General features: G+C 38.3%; 1 protein-coding gene across 2 annotated transcripts in view; it reads right to left on the bottom strand.

Annotated features, from left to right (window-relative positions):
• Positions 1-6,973: 6,973 nt before the first annotated feature.
• LOC124789845 overlaps positions 6,974-19,589 on the bottom strand; it is a 615,167-nt gene continuing 602,551 nt past the window's right edge. The window contains exons 7-9 of one of the 2 annotated variants that reach the window (XM_047257355.1): positions 18,980-19,118; positions 13,710-13,810; positions 6,974-7,850 (exon numbers count right to left, since the gene is read on the bottom strand). In XM_047257355.1, coding sequence (XP_047113311.1) covers positions 7,696-7,850; positions 13,710-13,810; positions 18,980-19,118 — 395 coding nt within the window. In that variant the 3' untranslated portion in view covers positions 6,974-7,695. The remainder of the gene's footprint in view (positions 7,851-13,709; positions 13,811-18,979; positions 19,119-19,589) is intronic. The other variant, XM_047257364.1, reaches the window with a different exon arrangement.

Genomic DNA, 19,589 nt, shown 5'->3' on the forward strand with positions numbered 1-19,589 from the left:
TCAACAGTGGTGGGGCCTTTATCCGCTGGTAGGATTATTAGGTGAGGATCAGTTTTTAGATGGTGGACTGCAGTTCTTTCTGCAGATGTAAGGTTAGTTTGCATGTTGATGGATTTGGGGAATGATGGTGAGGCAAGGATCAAAGTTGAGTTAGGCAGGGTTCAACATTGGCCTTTGGTTCAATCTCATTGGTAGGGCTGGTGGCATAAAAGTGTTTCCACTGTAGGGATCAGGAGAAGGAGAGAAGGGCTTTAACAAGTCTGCATGACTGAGTTTGAGAGTGGTGCAAAAGGTGAGGCCTTTGGAAAGGACTGATATTTCTGTGGGGCTAAGGTTTCTGGAGGAAAGGTTCTACATCTACATCTACATCCATATTCCACAAGCCTTCTGACGGTGTGTGGGTACCCTGAGTACCTCTGTCGGTTCTCCCTTCTATTCCAGTCTCGTATTGTTCGTGGAAAGAAGGATTGTCAGTATGCTTCTGTGTGGGATCTAATCTCTCTGATTTTATCCTCATGGTCTCTTCGCGAGATATACGTAGGAGGGAGCAATATACTGCTTGACTTCTCGGTGAAGGTATGTTCTCAAAACTTTAACAAAAGCCCATACCGAGCTACTGAGCATCTCTCCTGCAGTCTTCCACTGGAGTGTATCTATCATCTCCGTAACGCTTTCGCGATTACTTAATGATCCTGTAACGAAGCACACTGCTCTCCGTTGGATCTTCTCTATCTCTTCTATCAACCCTTTCTGGTACAGATCCCACACTGCGAGCAGTATTCAAGCAGTGGGCACACAAGTGTACTGTAACCTATTTCCTTTGTTTTTGGATTGCATTTCATGACTGTGTCTTGGGTCTGTTTAGGTTCTGGATTCTGTGTGGTGATGGGAGGGAGTTTTCGAGGGTGGGGTAAATGTAGAAGGTCAGTGAGACAGGGTTTTTCAGCTATGAGGGGATGTGAAGGAAGTTTGGAGGTGGTTGTAGAGGGGGTGGAGAGTGGTGCTCCAAGGCAGGAGTAGGAAGTGAGTAGGGTGGAGAGCTTTTTGAGGTGGCATTGTGCATGTTGCTCTAGTTCCTGGAGAGCAAGAGTTTTGGTGTGTGTTATGGCTTCCAGGAATTTGGGATTGCATAGCAGGAGAATTTTGTGGATGGAGAGAAGGTAATGCAAGCAGGTTTGGGCTTGGTTGACATGGTTTTGCAGAACTATGTTGGTGAGGGCTAAGGATTGGTGGAATCTGAACAGGTGGAGGTCATTGTGGAAGCAGGGATGGCAGCTGGAGATGGGTAATTTGATACTAAGGCCATTTGGGGGGATTCCACGAGCCAAGCAACTACACAGAAACAGTATGTGGGAGGAGGAGGAGGAGCTTAGTGTTTAACGTCCCGTCGACAACGAGGTCATTAGAGACGGAGCGCAAGCTCGGGTGAGGGAAGGATGGGGGAGGAAATCGGCCGTGCCCTTTCAAAGGAACCATCCTGGCATTTGCCTGAAGCGATTTAGGGAAATCACGGAAAACTTAAATCAGGATGGCCGGAGACGGGATTGAACCGTCGTCCTCCCGAATGCGAGTCCAGTGTGCTAACCACTGCGCCACCACGCTCGGTCCAGTATGTGGGACTGTTTATGGCTAGGGATAAGGAATCTTTTTTGTATTGACGTTCCCATAACCCTCCTGGCCTCAACCTTTGTTAGTCATTGTCCTCTCCCATCCTGCCCCTTCTCTGTTCCCATTCCAGCACAACACAGCCCCCAGTCCTCCATTGCACCCAGTCTTTTTATTTCTCTCCATTTCCACTATCCCCACCCCTTCCCCACCTCTTTGCTGCCCTCTGTCTAACCTCCTGACTGTACATAGCTGCCCTAACCTCTTTCTACCTTGTCGCTGTGCACTCCCCAACAACATGACACTGTCTGCCACTCCTACCGTATTATCCCTCCCCCTTCCTGCCCCAGCGTCCTCCTTACCCCCCACCCTCAGTCGCCACTGCCATCATGCACTGGTGCTGCTGTTCGCAGTGTGGCCTCAGTTGCCTGAAACTGCAATCATGTGTGTGTGATTTGTGTTTGTGTGAGTGTGAGTGTTAAGTGAGAGTGACTGTTGTGACAGTCTTTTTGTTGTGCCTATCTGTGACTCAGTATCTCTGATATCTGCTATTTGGTGAGTAGCAACTTTCCCTTTCACAATATTGTTACATTCCATCCTGGATTTTCCATTGTTTGAGCTGAATAACACTTATTAACAAAAGCATCACAGTTTGTAATTAAAGGCTCTAAGGAGCTGATCCAAAATATATATTAAAATAAATTTCTCAGTAACTTATTACATAATTTAAGTTATCAGAACACATTTCACACAAGGATTTAAATAATGCAGGTCAACATTTTTGGAACCATTGATATAGTGAATCAAGAACAAAAACAGGCAAAGCTATACATGCAATTTTAACAGAGCAATGTTCAAAATGTAGTTGAGTGCATAGTTTCATAATATACAAGTATAAATATGAAAAATACAATGTGTAAACTGCCATGGCAGTTGCCCAGGTTGTTCATGTCAGCCAATCACAGTACTAGATTGATGACAACATGGCAACATAAGGTGAACTCATGAACACCACCGTTTGAGTGCACAAAACATTAAACATCTGAAATTTAAAAATGAAAATACCAAGAACAGTAAGCATGCAGCGAAGCTAGCATACTCCACATTAAAGATCCCTCCAAAACATGTCTTTTACTATTATTTGTTATGGTAAACTGTCAGAAAATGTGATGCTGGAGGATAAATAAGATATGTATAGATTTTATCTTGCTGTTTGCTGCTGATGTTATTTAGTAGGTCATTATGAAACGGAAAGAAGACACAGTTTGTAAACCTTTGGCTAGAATGTGATATTACCCCCCGCCCCCCCCCCCCCCCCCCCAAAAAAAAAAAATTGCCTCACATTCTGGACAGGACTAATGGATACATTGTATTTTATTTAAAAGTACATCAACACTATGATGCTCTCAAAATTGTTGTAAAGTCTTTCCTTGGGAGAAACAATAACGTAAGGTCTTCCCTTATACAAAAACTTTCACAAGAGCTCAGACCCTTTAATTTGTGATTCATAAAAGCTTACATTGTGATCATCATTTTCGCTCACATTTCGTTTATCTTTTATTAAAAATCATCGAGGTGTTATAAAATGTATGTTGACAAAGTTGGTCAAAGGAGACATGTCTTTAAAAGTAGTACTGGCTGTGGCCACACTCTCATTTGTGGACAGGTGTTAGAGCAATGAATATAGTCACAACTGTGCTGGATTTTTGTCATTCCAGTGACTTGAATGCAAGCACCTGTCTGTCCAATGGTAAACTTGAGGCACTGGCCTGCAACTCACCTCTACATTGTCAGTGGAGCATCCTCTATGAGAAGACTGGAGTGCTTGGGGTGAGAAAATAGCAGTGGCAGTTCGCTCTGGGAATTACTTATCATAACACCTCCTGTTTGTCAGGAGTGGTGTATGCTAATACAGTGATGTAGCATGGAGTGTTAAACGTTTTTTTTTTTTTTTTTTTTTTTTTTTTTTTTTGGAACATAGCACTGGCTAGCAATAGTGAACTGTGGATCCCATTTAGTTCCTTGTTCCTTGAACACTCATCTGACTGGTTTGACATGGCCTCTTCTCCATTAACCTCTTTGCACCTGTGTCCTCAATTATTTGCTGGATGTATTCCAGTCTCTGTCTTCCACTACAGTTTTTACCATCCGCAGCTCCCTCTAGTACAATGGAAGCTATGCCCTGATGTCTTAACAGATGTCTTATCATCCTGTTTCTTCTTCTTGGCAGTGTTTTCCATATATTTCTCTCCTTGCCAATTCCACAAAGAACCTCCTCATTCCTTAGCTTATCCATCCACCTTATTTTCAACATTCTTCTGTAGCACCACAGCTCAAATGTTTTGATACTCTTCTGTTCAGCTTTTCCACAAAGCACATTTCACTACCATAAAATGCTGTACTCCAGACGTACATTCTCAGAAACTTCTTCCACAAGTTACGGTCTATGTTTGAAACTCATACATTTCTCTTGGCTGGGAATGCCCTTTTTGCCAGTACTAGTCTGCTTTTTATGTCCTCCTTGCTCCATCCATCATGGATTATTTTGATACCCACATACCAGAATACCTTAAATTCATCTACTTTGCGATCACCATTTCTGCTATTACATTTATCGGTGTTCTCATTTCTGTTACTTCTCATTACTTCTGACTTCCTTTGATTTATTCTCAGTCCATATTCTGTACTCATTAGACTGTTGATTTCATTCAACACATCCTGTAATTCTTCTTCACCTTCACTCACGATAGCAATGTCAGCAGCTAACCTTATCATTGATATCTTTTCAGTTGAATTTTAATCCCACTCTTGAACCTTTCTTTTAATTCTGTCTTCAATGTATAGACTGAGTAGCACTGAATTTTCTAAGTCTTGCTTCAATTATCAACTGCAACATCAAAACTGCCTCGCTGGAGCCTTTACCTTTTCTAAAGCCAAACTGATCATCAGCTACAGATCCTCAGTTTTCTTTTCCATTCTTCTGTAAATTATTCTTGTCAGCCTCTTGGACACTTGAGCTGTTAAGCCGATTATGTGATAATTCTAACACTTGTTGGGTCTGGGTATCTTTGGAAATGCATGGAGGATTTTTTTTCTGAAAAAATGATAGTATATCACGAGCCTCATACATTCTGCATGCCAACATGTAGAGTCATTTTCTTGCCACTTCTCGCAATGATTTTAGAAATTCTGATGGAATGTTATCTATCCTTTCTACCTTACTACATTGTAAGTCTTCAAAAGCTCTTTCAAATTCTGATTCTAATACAGGAGCTACTATCTCTTCCCTGTCTACTTCTGTTTCTTCTTCTCTCACATAATCAGATGAGTCCTTCCCCTCATAGGGATCTTCAATGTTCTATTTTGACCTATCCGTTCTCTTCTCTTCATTTAACAATGAAATTCTCATTACACTCTTAATGTTACTACCCTTGCTTTTAATTTCAGTGGAGTATGTTTTGACTTCTGTATATCCTCATTCAGTCTTACTGATAATATTTTTTTTCCATTTCCTCTTAGCTTCCTTGCATTTCGTGTTTATTTCACTTCTAAGTGACTTGTATATGTGTATTGCTGAATTTTCCTGAACATTTTTGTGCTTCCTTCTTTCATCAATCAGCTGAAGTACTTCTTCTGTTATCTATAGTTTCTTCACAGTTATTTTCCTTGCACCAATGTCTTTTTCTAGCTTCTGTGATTGTCATTTTTAGAGATGGCCACTTGTCTTCAATTAAACTACCCACAGAGCTATTCATTTATCACAGTATTTACAGTGTCAGAGAAGTTCAATTGTATCTCTTCAGTCCTTAGTACTTCTGTATCTCACTTCTTTACATGTTGACCCTTCCTGGCTAGTTTCTTAAACTTCAGCCTACTCTTCATCATTACTAAATTGTGATCTGTGTCTATATCTGGTGGTGGGTACACTTTACAATCCAATAGCTGATTTTGGAATCTCTGCCTGACCATGATGTAATCTAACAGAAATCTTCCCATATCTCCTGGCCTATACCAAGTATACCTTCTTCTCTTGTGATTCTTGAATGGAATATTTTCTATTACTAGCTGAAATTTATTGCAGAATCCAATTAGTCCCTCACCTCTCTCATTCCTACTACCAAGCTCCTATTCTCTCGTAACCCTTCCTTCTACTCCTTCCTCTACAACTGCAGTCCAATCTTGTATGGTTAGTAGATTTTCATCTCCCTTTACACACTGAATTACCCATTGAACATCCTCATGTACTTTCCCTATCTCTCCATCTTCTGCTCACAACATTGGCATGTATACCTGAACTATTGTTGTTGGTGTTGATTTGCTGTCAACTTTGATGAGAACAGCCCTATCACTGTCCAGAGTAACTCACTCTCTGTTGTGTCTTCCTATTCATGATGAATCCTACTCCCATTAAACCACTTTCTGCAGCTTTTGATATTACCTTATACTGATCTGACCAGAAAGCCTTGTCTTCTTTCCATTTCACTTCACTGATCCCCACCATATCTAGATTGAGTCTTAGCATTTCAGATTTTCAGATTTTCTAATGTTCAAACTTTTGACATTCCACACCCTGACTCATAGAATGTTACCCTTTTCTTGATTATTCAATCTTTTTCTCATGGTCATCTCTCCCTTGGCAGTCCCCTCCTGGAGATCTGAATGTGGGACTAGTCCAGAATCTCTTGCCAATGGAGAGATCACCATGATAGTTTTTCAATTACAGGCTGTATGTCCTATGGATACACATTAAGTATCTTTGGTATAGTGGTTTGCATTGCCTTCTGCAGCCTCAAGCCATTGGTCATTGCTGATTCATACACCTTCTAGGGACAGTCTCCCAGCCCAAGGGCAAGAGAGTGCCCACTCCTCTGTGTTTCCTGACAAGACTGTTGGCAGAGCAAGAGTGATTTCTTATGTTGGAAGTCTTCAGTTGCCATTATTGATGATTTTTATTCAAAATTTAAGCAGTGGCAAGTTTCAAATACAGGACTGAGGATGTTTTGATTAATTGTCAAAAAAGATACACCTAGATTACTGTGTCCCTCCAACTCTTACAGACTGGGGAAAAAGGGGGAATCACACTGCACTTGCTCCAGTGCTGCTTTGAAAATGCGAAATTGGTGATTTGAAGGCCACCTGGTAATGTACATGTAACACAGCTGCATGTCTATTATCGTGAATAAATTACACTTAAATTGGTGCTACACTTCCAAAGTGATTCCATGGTACTATAAGTTATTTTTTACTACTAGTATTGGAAGTAAAGTATAATATATAATTTCATAAAATTTTTGAGTTTATTTTATGTACAAAGTGAGTAAAAAATACATATCTCACACATGAATGTAAACATATGTACACACATACATAACATAGACACTATAGTATTTAATTAAAATAAACATTGAACACATTCAGATGCCTTCTTTTCATCTATGATAATAAGAAGCAGCATTTACTTAACAATAAAAATTAACATAGTTTGTGGAGTCATAGGGTACGCAGCACATTATTAATAAATTCTGCATGAAAAGCAGAGCTTGGATAATTTATGTTGCTTTTTATGTATGCTTTGCTTTTATGCTAAGAAGCTACAGGGCACATTTTTACAGCAATAGTATCTAATACTATTTGTGAAATAGCATCTATTTGCATAACTTTCAAAAATTTTACATGATATTTTTCTTCCTGCTTAATTTTGTACCTCAATTCATTTTATTTCCACAAGCAATAGACACCTCATTCTGTAACTTGCTCACATAACCAAGTAATATACCAGTCAAATTTCATATTAGCAGTAATTTGTGGCACTGTTAAGAAATAAAAATATTTGCATTACAGTAATTTTTGGTGCTTTACATGAGATTTTTCTTGCTGTCGGAAGCAAGGAAAAAGACCTTGAAAGAAGATATTTCGTACTAAACTCAAAAGAACAACAGGCTATCTTGCAAATTCCTTAGTTGGTACTTCATTCATTCCCTACAATGGAACAACAATTCCATCTGGGTAATAATATATCACACATGCTATATTTGTAAAATATGCATGAAAAATACATTGAGAGTTTGTAAAAATGATCAAAATACACATTCATCCAGTGACAGTACAGCTGGCCTCATCAATGCCATCAGAGCAGTCTTTTTTACCATCACATAGCTGTTGCAGTGTGATGCAGCGTCCATCCACACAACGTAGTTCATTTGCAGAACATGTTGACATGTATGGCATAGCAGTGAGAATTTCATCTGAAACATTAATTGTATATTAAATGTTTGTAACACATTATTATTAAGGTGATAAAAGCATTCTGTATGTTGACAGAGCTTCAGTAGTTACACTTTTACATAAAATTGCACATGCTTTCTTTGTAATAGTCAATTTTTAAACTGCTTGTTAGTATTGACAGAGATCCGGGGTACATCATAGAGTGTGACCTGGCAAAGATTGCATCAACATCGAGTCATACCAGTGTTGGGTTTGTGTCGGTTCTGGAGCACCATGACCGACCTCATTTGAGCTCTTCTGTCAGGAGAGTTAATTTGGAGTTGGAATGGCTACTTGGATCTGGTGCAGGGTCACACATTGGTGTGGTTCTTGTTGATTCACTCTGTAGGTGGGACTATACTAGACATGGCCTACACCTCAACAAGAAAGGGAAGGGTAAACTGGCTGGGCTGATAGCAGGAAATTTAAGGGGGGGAGGAACTACATCTCATGGTGGAAACTCTTTTTTAGTGTAAGATCAGTGTCCAGTGGGAAACTCAGCCAGGCAAGTACTAAAGATGTTAAAAAAGGTCTAGATACTCACAAAAGTAAAGTGAAAAATAATGTTAGTATATTTCATCAAAATATTGAGGGATTGAAGAATAAAATTGATGAGCTTCTGCTTTGTTTAGAAGATATAGAAACTGAGAATGTAATAGATGTACTATGCCTGTCTGAGCATCACATTGTCACTGATATGCAGAAGGTTAGCATCAATGGGTACAAATTAGCTGCACATGTAAGTAGAGATAATATGATGAGAGGAGGAGTTGCCATATATGTCAAAAGCTTCCACAGTGTAAAAAATTTAGAAACTAAAAATTTTTGTGTAGAGCAACATATGGAAGCATGTTCCACTGAACTTAAACTAAATGATGGCACTTTCATAATTGTAACAGTGTATAGGTCCCCCTCAGGGAATTTCCAGCTATTTCTAGAAAACTTGGATGCTTTGTTGTGCTATCTGTCAGACAGGGGGAAACAAATTATCATTTGTGGGGATTTCAATGTTGATTCCCTGAAAGAGTGTAATAGGAAGAATGACCTTGTAGTATTACTCAGTTCTTTCAATTTGAGCTCCGTCATTGATTTTCCTACTCAGATAACAAAGAACAGCAGTACATTGATAGATAACTTTTTTTATAGACCAAGATAAGTTTAAGGACATAAATGCTTATCCTGTTGAGAATGGTCTTTCAGATCATGGTGCACAGCTAGTTGCAGTACATGACATAGCTCCACGCAGTATATCAAATCAGACTTTCAAAGCAGTGCATTAAATTAACAATATAAATATTGCAAACTTTAGGGAAAGCCTACAGCAGCTAGACTGGGTTGAAGTGTATAAGGAACCAATATAACTTATTTCACGATACATTTCTAAGGGTATTTGAAAATTGTTTTCCCAAGAAAATAGTTAAACATAATTCCAAGAAAACATATAAAAACCTTGGCTAACTAAAGGAATAAGAATATCTTGCAACCGTAAAAGAGAACTGTATCTAACAGCAAGAGGGAGTACTGACCCCGAAATTGTTCAATATTATAAAAACTATTGTGCGGTACTAAGAAAAGTTATTAAAAAGTCCAGAAGCATGTGTATCATGTCTGAGATCGGTAACTCTGATAACAAAATTAAAGCAATTTGGAATATTATTGAAAGGGAAACAGGGCAACCAAGAGCACAGGAAGACTTTAGTGCCATAACTGAATGACAAGTGTACTAACAAACAATCAGAAATTGAAAATATTTTCAATAATCATTTTTTAAATGTTGTGGAGGAAATAGGATCTAGATCTTCACTAGAAGAGGCAAGGCTACTAATAGAAGAGGCCATACCTGTGTAGTTTGAAACTGTAATTCCGCCAACCTCTCCCTCTGAAGAAATCAGTAAAATAATATGCTCACTGAAAAGTAAAAGCTCTTATGGAATTGATGGCATTTCCAGCAAGGTACTTAAAGCTAGTTCCCCACAGATAAGTAGGATTCTCAGCCACGTATGTAATAGCTCATTGGAGCAGGGCGTTTTCCCCGATAGACTGAAATATGCCATTGTAAAACCATTGCATAAAAAGGGGGATACGTTGGATGTCAACAACTACCGCCCAATCTCTCTTCTGACAGCTCTATCAAAAATTTTTGAGAAAGTAATGTATTCAAGAGTAGCCTCCCATATTTGTAAAAATAAAGTACTAACAAAATGTCAGTTTGGTTTTCAGAAAGGCTTTTCAGCAGAAAATGCTATATATGCTTTCACTGATCAAATATTAAATGCTCTGAATAACCGGACATCACCCATTGGTATTTTTTGTGATCTCTCAAAGGCCTTTGATTGTGTAAATCATGGAATTCTTTTAGATAAGCTAAATCATTATGGTTTGAGTGGGGCAGTGCACAAATGGTTCAATTCATACTTAACTGGAAGAATGCAGAAAGTTGAAATAAGTGGTTCATGTAATGTTAAAACAACAGCTGATTCCTCAAACTGGGGGGCTGTCAAGTACGGGGTCCCACAGGGTTCGGTCTTAGGTCCTTTACTCTTCTTGATATACATTAATGACTTACCATTCCACATTGATGAAGATGCAAAGTTAGTTCTTTTTGCTGATGATACAAGTATAGTAATAACATCCAAAAACCAAGAACTAAGTGATGTAATTGTAAATGATGTTTTTCACAAAATTATTAAGTGGTTCTCAGCAAACGGACTCTCTTTAAATTTTGATAAAACACAGTATATACAGTTCCGTACAGTAAATGGCACAGCTCCAGTAATAAATATAGACTTTGAACAGAAGTCTGTAGCTAAGGTAGAATTTTCAAAATTTTTAGGTGTGTCCATTGATGAGAGGTTAAACTGGAAGCAACACATTGATGGTCTGCTGAAACGTCTGAGTTCAGCTACATATGCTATTAGGGTTATTGCAAATTTTGGTGATAAGAATCTCAGTAAATTAGCTTACTATGCCTACTTTCATTCACTGCTTTCGTATGGCATCATATTCTGGGGTAATTCATCATTGAGTAGAAAAGTTTTCATTGCTCAAAAACGTGTAATCAGAATAATTGCTGGAGCCCACCCACAGTCATCCTGCAGACATCTATTTAAGGATCCAGGGATCCTCACAGTAACCTCACAGTATATATATTCACTTATGAATTTTGTTGTTAATAATCCAACCCAGTTCAAAAGTAATAGCAGTGTGCATAGCTATAACACCAGGAGAAAGGATGATCTTCACTATGCAGGGTTAAATCTGACTTTGGCACAGAAAGGGGTAAATTAAGCTGCCACAAAATCTTTGGTCACCTACCAAACAGCATCAAAAGCCTGACAGATAGCCAACTAACATTTAAAAATAAATTAAAAGAATTTCTAGATGACAACTCCTTCTACTCATTGGCTGAATTTTTAGATATAAATTAAGGAGGGGTGCGGGGGTGGGGGGGTGGGGGTGGGGTGGGGGGGTGGGGTGGGGGGGGGGGACGACAACCACCTTAAACATTAGTGTCATGCAATATTTTGTGTAATGTAATATCTTGTACAGACATCTTTTATTAACCTGACACGTTCCACATCATTACGAGGTGTCGTATTCATGATCTATGGAACAAGTATTAATCTAAACTAATCTATATGGGTTGGGTTGGATTGTTTGGGGAAGGAGACCAGACAGCGAGGTCATTGGTCTCATTGGATTAGGCAAGGAAGGGACAGGAAGTCAACCGTGCCCTTTCAAAGGAACCATCCTGGAGTGATTTAGGGAAATCACGGAAAACCTAAATCAGGATGGCCGGACGCGAGATTGAACTGCCGTCCTCCCAAATGCGAGTCCAGTGTCTAACCACTGCGCCAACTCGCACCACTATGTCACCTCACTCGGTTTGTTTTTATATGATTATTTTCATATGTGAACTCTGCTTCTATCTTTAAACAAAATCTGTTCTGATAGCTTGTGTCAATTAGTTGGAAAGGTTCATATCTGAAAATAAATTGAAGCCAATGTGCACTATATTCAAATAAATATTTTTTGGTGCACAAAATAGCTGGCTCAGAATGTCTACAATAGTTATGTCAGAGGTTAGGTCATCAGAAGGGAAAACCAACTTGAAGAACACAATAACAATAGAAATTATTACTTAACTGAAAATAATAATTTCTCTGATTTTAAAAATGTTTATAAGAAAATACTAATATTTCATATGTATGTGGCAGGGCCTCTCTTCCGTTAATAACATATTTAGAAACTGCTTCTAGTATCAGACTGATAAAGACAAATAGGCTCATAGTGTTTACCTTTACACGCTTCCAGTACTGCTGACAGATAAACATTACAATAAATAAGAGAGGCATTACTCCTAGCTATGAGAATGAAAAGTCAGAGAAGGCGAAGATCACCTATTTTAAAAATAAATATAGATGAAGAAAGTTACCACTTATGTTGTTACCAGTTATGTTGCTCCTTTGAAATGTTGTTGACCTTTTAGGTCATAGGTTTGTCTTCATTGTGCTGAAATTGTTCTATCTGCTACACATTCTAAAGGAAATAGGGGCCAGTTTTTGTTGAGAAGAAAATTAGTGTAAGTCACCAATGACATAAATACCTTGTGTCAAATGAAAAAAGACACTACAACATACTACCCATATCAGTTTATTTACTTTGGCATCCAACCAACCTGTATCACAATCAGGGATTTTATTGCAAGAGACGAACAAGTAATATTAAAATGGTCCTATCTGCCAGAAAAATGCATTTACAACAATGAAAATAATCAGTTATTGACAGTATAACGCAAATAGATAGATAAAAAATCTACTCATCAATTGGTGGCAGGAGAATACACACACATAAGAGTTTAACTTTTACAACCTTTCAGAGCCTTAATTTATGTTAATTCCTTCTGTCTCACCATTTCTTCATTGTAACTACTTCTTTCTTCACTCCATTTCAGTTTTCTACATCTTTCATTTTATGACCTATCTATTTTTTGTCGTCCCCCACCCCCCACCTCTGTTACATACAATGCACTTAGCTTAGGGATAGACTGCAACACTTCACTGACCACCACTCCCACCATACTATCCCTTCCCCTCCCCGCCCCAGCCTCCTCCTTACCCCCATTGTCACCACTCCCATCATGCACTGGTGCTGCTGTTCGCAGTGTGGTTTCAGCTCTCTGAGACTGCAGACATGTGTGCAAGTTGCATTTGCACGAGTGTGTGTGTGTGTGTGTGTGTGTGTGTGTGTGTGTGTGTGTGTGTGTATGTATGTATGTGTGTCTACTGCTGACAAAGGCCTTAATGGCCGAAAGCTATAATTGTGTGAATCTTTTTGTTGTGCCTATCGTGACTCAGCATCTCCGCTATATGGTGAGCAGCAACTTTCCTTCTCTGGTATTGTGAAACAGATGTAACCATCTATTACCAGTCACTGAAACAGGATTGACTGGGATGGAGGTAACATACACACCAATATACAAAACCTTCCAGAACCTCTAAGTAGCTTCTCCATGAACAGAAAAGGCAAGATGGAAAACAGGAGGCAGAGGTATAATGCATAGGTACTGATAGTGGAAGGATGGAAGAAATGAGTCTTTAGGTGCAAGAAAAGTATCAGAAGTCACTGTGAAATAACATGATCTGATATACAGATACATCTGATGAGTGACATACAGCATTACAGACAAATGTGGAAGAATCTAATCCAAATAATGGTTCAAAAATAAAATAATGAAGGAACATCACATGATAATAATTTTCTTAGTTCAAGAATACTGGCAACAACATTCAAATTTTTATATGGGACAGAAAAGCTATATATTAATGATCTTTACTGACCTTTCTCTACAGCACAATTTAATTCATCAGACCCATCTTGACAGTCCTTGTACCCATCACATTTCCAATGTGCCGGGATGCACTTTTTATCTTTTTCACAACTGAAAATAAATAAAAACAAATGTACAAGATTAAAAAGCATGGTAGTCATCAGTCCACTGTGCTTAACTAGACACACAGTGCTTAACTAGACATGGTCTTTTTGAAGGTGGTGTGCTGTTGGCTTCCTCTGTTCTTTGAACTGACTTACCATTCAGATATAGGGGGACCCACAGGTTAATGCAGGTTCCAAACTACAGTGAAACTCAGCATTTTTGATATCAATAAACATTGCCAAAGATAAGTGATAAATAACAGATAAAAATCCTAGGAATGACTGAGAATTGGATTTGTAGTCTGGCACTTTAACACCAAATCATATCATTAAACTCTGTAATTTATAGTTTTGAGAAGAACCAGTTCAAGATTAAGACCTGTAAATTGGACTTTGCAGAATAATACAGATCAACACAAAAATGAAAATACAGCAAGTTCCTGATTACCAAGGTGTGGGTTATCTCGCTTTCGGATTTAATAGTAAAAACTTAACTGTAAAGTATTGTGTTATAATTAGAATGCAGACAGATAAATTATGTGGATGTAGTGTGTTTGGTAAAGGGAGAGAGCAAAGACTAGGTAATTGAGAAATGCAACATGACTCATACCAGGGCACTGAAATGCACTGATCTGTTAGCAGAGCATGCTGGACAAAATTTATTTGACCATACTGATGTAATGATTGTGGAAAATGAGAACTTTTTATTTCCCAGAAATGAACTAAATGCAACTGATATGAAACACAGTGTGTTCAAATGTTGGTTTGTAAATAGGTTGTCAGTTTTAGCAAGTAATGAATGAGTAACACTGTGGAGTTTCTTGTGTGACATGCAGCATGGTTTGTAGATACAGTAAATCAAACAATTTTATGGAACAACGTCTATTACCTGTTTTTTCCACTTACGTATGCAGGCTTTGGTCTGCATTGACCTGGATGACCAGGAGCGTGCTGTAATTGCTTTTATCTGTATGTATCCAAATGGTTAGATGAACCACAGTACAACAAATTACTCTTCCCTCTTAAGTGGTGAGCAATGAAGTGAAGTAGTCATCTCCTATCCAGTGGTACATAAGCCACTGTACATCTTAGAAGCATATTTTACATGGTACAGTGATTGGTTTGGGTGCAAAAGCAGCCCCATTAGGTGTTTCAATCACGCTAAAGGGTCAGATGGACGTGGGGTGCAGTGAAGATTGGTGTTCACCAATCATATTGTGTGAATGGTACAAGAAGTATGGTAAGGTAACTACAAGTGATAACCTCCAGATGTGTGGAATGTTTATGCAAGATGGAATGTCTGTCATCCCTCACAGACAAATAATCTAATCTAATCTACAACGAACTGCTGACTGATCATGTCCATTTTTTTTTCTCACATTAACTCTCAGAGGAGATGTATGTGCAGCATGACAATGCACATCTGCTGCTCCTAAATTACATTAGAGTTATATAGTGAACACACAATGGACATAATTATGATTAGCTGGCCCTCTGTTATCTTTTGACCTCAGTCCTATTTAGCTTTTACTTTCATGGGGACTGCACATAGTTTTGTGTCTGTCTTAATGAATCTACATTATAATGAAACTTAGTGATTCTGTATTAAAATTCATGGAGAAGAAATAAAAACTTTGAGGTTCTCCGATGACATTGTAATTCTGTCAGAGACAGCAAAGGACTTGGAAGAGCAGTTGAATGGAATGGACAGTGTCTTGAAAGGAGGATATAAGATGAACATCAACAAAAGCAAAACAAGGATAATGGAATGTAGTCTAATTAAGTCGGGTGATGCTGAGGGAATTAGGTTAGGAAACGAGGCACTTAAAGTAGTAAAGGAGTTTTGCTATTTGGGGAGCAAAATAACTGATGATGGTCGAAGTAGAGAGGATATAAAATGTAGGCTGGCAATGGCAAGGAAAGCGTTTCTGAAGAAGAGAAATTTGTTAACATCCAGTATTGATTTAAGTGTCAGGAAGTCATTTCTGAAAGTATTTGTATGGAGTGTAGCCATGTATGGAGGTAAAACATGGACGATAAATAGTTTGGACAAGAAGAGAATAGAAGCTTTCGAAATGTGGTGCTACAGAAGAATGCTGAAGATTAGATGGGTAGATCACATAACTAATGGGAAAGTATTGAATAGGATTGGGGAGAAGAGAAGTTTGTGGCACAACTTGACCAGAAGAAGGGATCGGTTGGTAGGACATGTTCTGAGGCATCAAGGGATCACCAATTTAGTATTGGAGGGCAGCGTGGAGGTGTAAAAATCGTAGAGGGAGACCAAGAGATGAATACACTAAGCAGATTCAGAAGGATGTAGGTTGCAGTAGGTACTGGGAGATGAAAAAGCTTGCACAGGATAGAGTAGCATGGAGAGCTGCATCAAACCAGTCTCAGGACTGAAGACCACAACAACAAAGTGATTCTGTTTCCTCATGCTTAAGGAAATGTAGTTAATAATTGGTTGAATGTTGCCTCTTTTGAAAACACACAAAAAATTTATCTTGCAAGAAAACAGCCTTTGTCTAATTATTTATCTGCTTTAGTTGCAGACAAAAAATGTTTCAAACAGTGGGAGCACTGGTGAGGCAAATGTATTAGCTGCAATGGAGAGTATTTTGAAAGGGGTAAGGTTGTTTTGTAAACAATTTGAAAATATATACCTAAAAAAATAATTCCAGTTTTTTTGGGTACCCCACGTATAAGCACTTAAAAAAACAGAGCATTGCTAGCTTCTTTGCAACTACAGTAGACACAAACAAGGATAGCAAAACTGTTCCAGCTGACTAAACTTTTCCAGTACTGCAGCTTGACTGGAGAAAGGGTTGTGTTAGGTAGAGTGGCTGAAGAGAGAAAGAAGGTGGACTGACTGCAGACAGGGGGAGCTGTGCACAGTACACAGTGGTGTGGAGGAGTGGATTGGGAGGGGGACAGAACAGAGGCTAAGGGAGACTGTGGAGAGGAGTGTGTGACTGACCATGGGTCAGAGGTGAAGGTGGGTGTGGGACAGGTGCTACTCTGAAAAATGATTCATTGTTATTCCGTTAAGGTGCAAACTATTGTGCATGCGATATGGGCAATAGATTGTGGGTGTGTGTATCATTTTGTGAGTCTCCCATTTTTCTGTGCAATTCCTAAGCTTTGCATTTACATAATCATAAAATACTGCTAAGAAAGTAAAATAATTTTCTCCTTAATATGGAGATTTTCTCCTCCTTTATATAATTTAGTATACTGATACAATTATTTTTTGCATCCTTAACAATATTAAAGCAATTTTATTTATTAACATTTCTAAAGAGAACTTTAATCAGAGGGTATATCTCCATGCCTTGCTTTAATCAGCTGAATTGTGCACCTGAACAACATTGTAACTCATATTTTCATGGAAAGTGAATCACAGTTGGCATAGCATGGTATCTGATGCCCTGCATGTGCTGGTTTCCTTATTGTTGCCTCAAATTATTATTAGTGCCATTATCCAGCCATAAAATCATTGCTGCAATCAACATTGTTAGTGAAGGCGTTTTGGGTGACACTCTGAATGTTGTGGTGATGAGAGGAGCACACAGCCGCTTGATTAAAGAAAGGAAATGTTAAGTGGACATTTGTGAATGGAAGGAGAATAAACACAAGGCACTGAGAGACAGTGGATGCACTTATATATCATGAATAAATGGTGCTGTTCAAAACTGACAGCTGATGGGGTGAGGGGAACAACATTATAACTGCTACTCACAGTGGAGAAAATCATGCTCATAATTTGTGTAGCAAAAACATTGTTGTATGTGCTCAATATTTGCAGTGTTCTAATATAGTAGTGTAACACTTACACAAAACTGGAGTCTCAGTTTAATAAATATTTCTCTGCTGTAGATGAGAAATTCCTCATTATACCGCATAATTTCCTATCATGTAAGAGTGTTTCTGCCTCTGTACAGAGGAACAAAAGATCCTTTCATTTATATAACCCAGACAACTACTAATGCTGAGGGCAATGGATTCCTTGTCTTCAAGGTGGAATCAGATGATTTCAGGGATCTTAGTGGACTAGATAAGTGTTGCATTGAGGCTCATTCAAAATAACTGAGGGTGCCTGGTTAGGAGAAGTCATAACATCGAACAACTGCAGGTTTCTCAAAGCATTATAAACTAGCTGAGAGGTATTGGGAAGAGAAATCTGCCTTCAGCCAACATTTCAAATTTACTTATCTTGTGTGATGAACTCTTTGCAGTCAAAAGCACCTAGAGGGAAGACAATATATCCCAACTGAAAAAATGGGATTTCTGTCAGTAAATATCAAATGACTAATGGATTTTCATGTCAGTCTGGCAAAACTTGTTGACTGAGGACTGAAAATGTAATGTTTAATGTACATGTTTAGTGTACTTGCAAAAGAAATGGTGGTGCTGCTTGCAATAAACAATGTGTATTTTGACCTGTTTTGCTATATTTTCTCAAAAAAAGAAAAAAAAGGAGCTTTCTACTTCTGTAATGAGTAACACAGGAAAACCTGAGTGTTTCATCAGTGCAACACTGTAACTGTGCAGAGACAACATTACTCATTCACAGCATTAAAACAGTGATTTTTTAAAAATAATTTATGCATTTGTGTAATAGCTCTTACAAAAATATACAGAATAACATTTTAACTAATATGGTCTGTCAAGAAATACCAAAGAGATAAGCACAAAACAGTTGTTTTGTTCTTTTAGTAGAATGATATTCGGGTAAATGATTCAGTTGATCTCCTTGGATTTTTTTGTATCTTTAATTAGCATCTGAACATGTATCTGAAACAGAAATGGGGTTTCTAAAAGGATGTAGCTAGTGACTCATTCCATATGCAGTGTCTCTGGGACACCAAATCACTAGCCATTAATTTTGGAAGCATTTTCATCGACACCTGGCTCTTCCTCTAAACCCCAAAAGCACATGTAAAATATGCTACAGAATCAAAACAAGGCTCTTTTCTAATGTATCACTCATAAATTTCTGTAATCTACAACTCCCTGACTGCAAGGGGATTTAAAATAGGTGCATACAAGATGGCTGTTTGAAATTAGGCAGATTGTATTTGATGTAGAAGGAAATATCATGCAGCAATTTCTATCTTTCCATGATTAGCTTTAACCAGTTACACTATTATAACATCAAAGAGCATTCTCTTACCTAACTTCTCCTTCAGCACACTGTGTGCAGTTGTATTCATCTGTGGCATAAGGACAGTCATTTACATTATCACACACCCATCTGTTGGGAATGCAAGTGCCATCAGAACATTGGAACTCATTCTTCAGACAAGTTATTCCTGCAATAAATTTAGAATAATATTAATAATAAAATGATAAGATTAATAAATAATTATGAATAAGATTAAAGTTTATCATCATCATAATCATCACCATCTTCTTTCTCCATGTCACTCCCACCTAGGAAAAAGGTTGGCTGGATAAGTGGCATCTGCTGATGTATTCATCACTTACATTGTCCATCAAATGTTCCTGCCAAATTTTCTGCAGCTGTATTTTGCAGCAAGAGCATATTTGTCAGAAAATTTCTGTTGTCTCTCACACAAGAAAGAATATCAGCTGAATCACATTTACATACAGTTTTACTACACTATTTGTTACTTTGGGGCCACAGTATGAGTTTTCTCTCACTGTTAGTTTTTGCACATCAGCAGGAGACGTTAAAAATGTAACAATGCAGGGCTAACTTTGTGCCATATTTTCATGAGGGCTTAAGATGATTTTCCAATGACTCTTTCTTTTGGGCGGGG

Source organism: Schistocerca piceifrons, chromosome 1 (genome assembly GCF_021461385.2).
Source record: "Schistocerca piceifrons isolate TAMUIC-IGC-003096 chromosome 1, iqSchPice1.1, whole genome shotgun sequence".
In the NCBI taxonomy this organism is placed as follows: Eukaryota; Metazoa; Arthropoda; class Insecta; order Orthoptera; family Acrididae; genus Schistocerca; species Schistocerca piceifrons.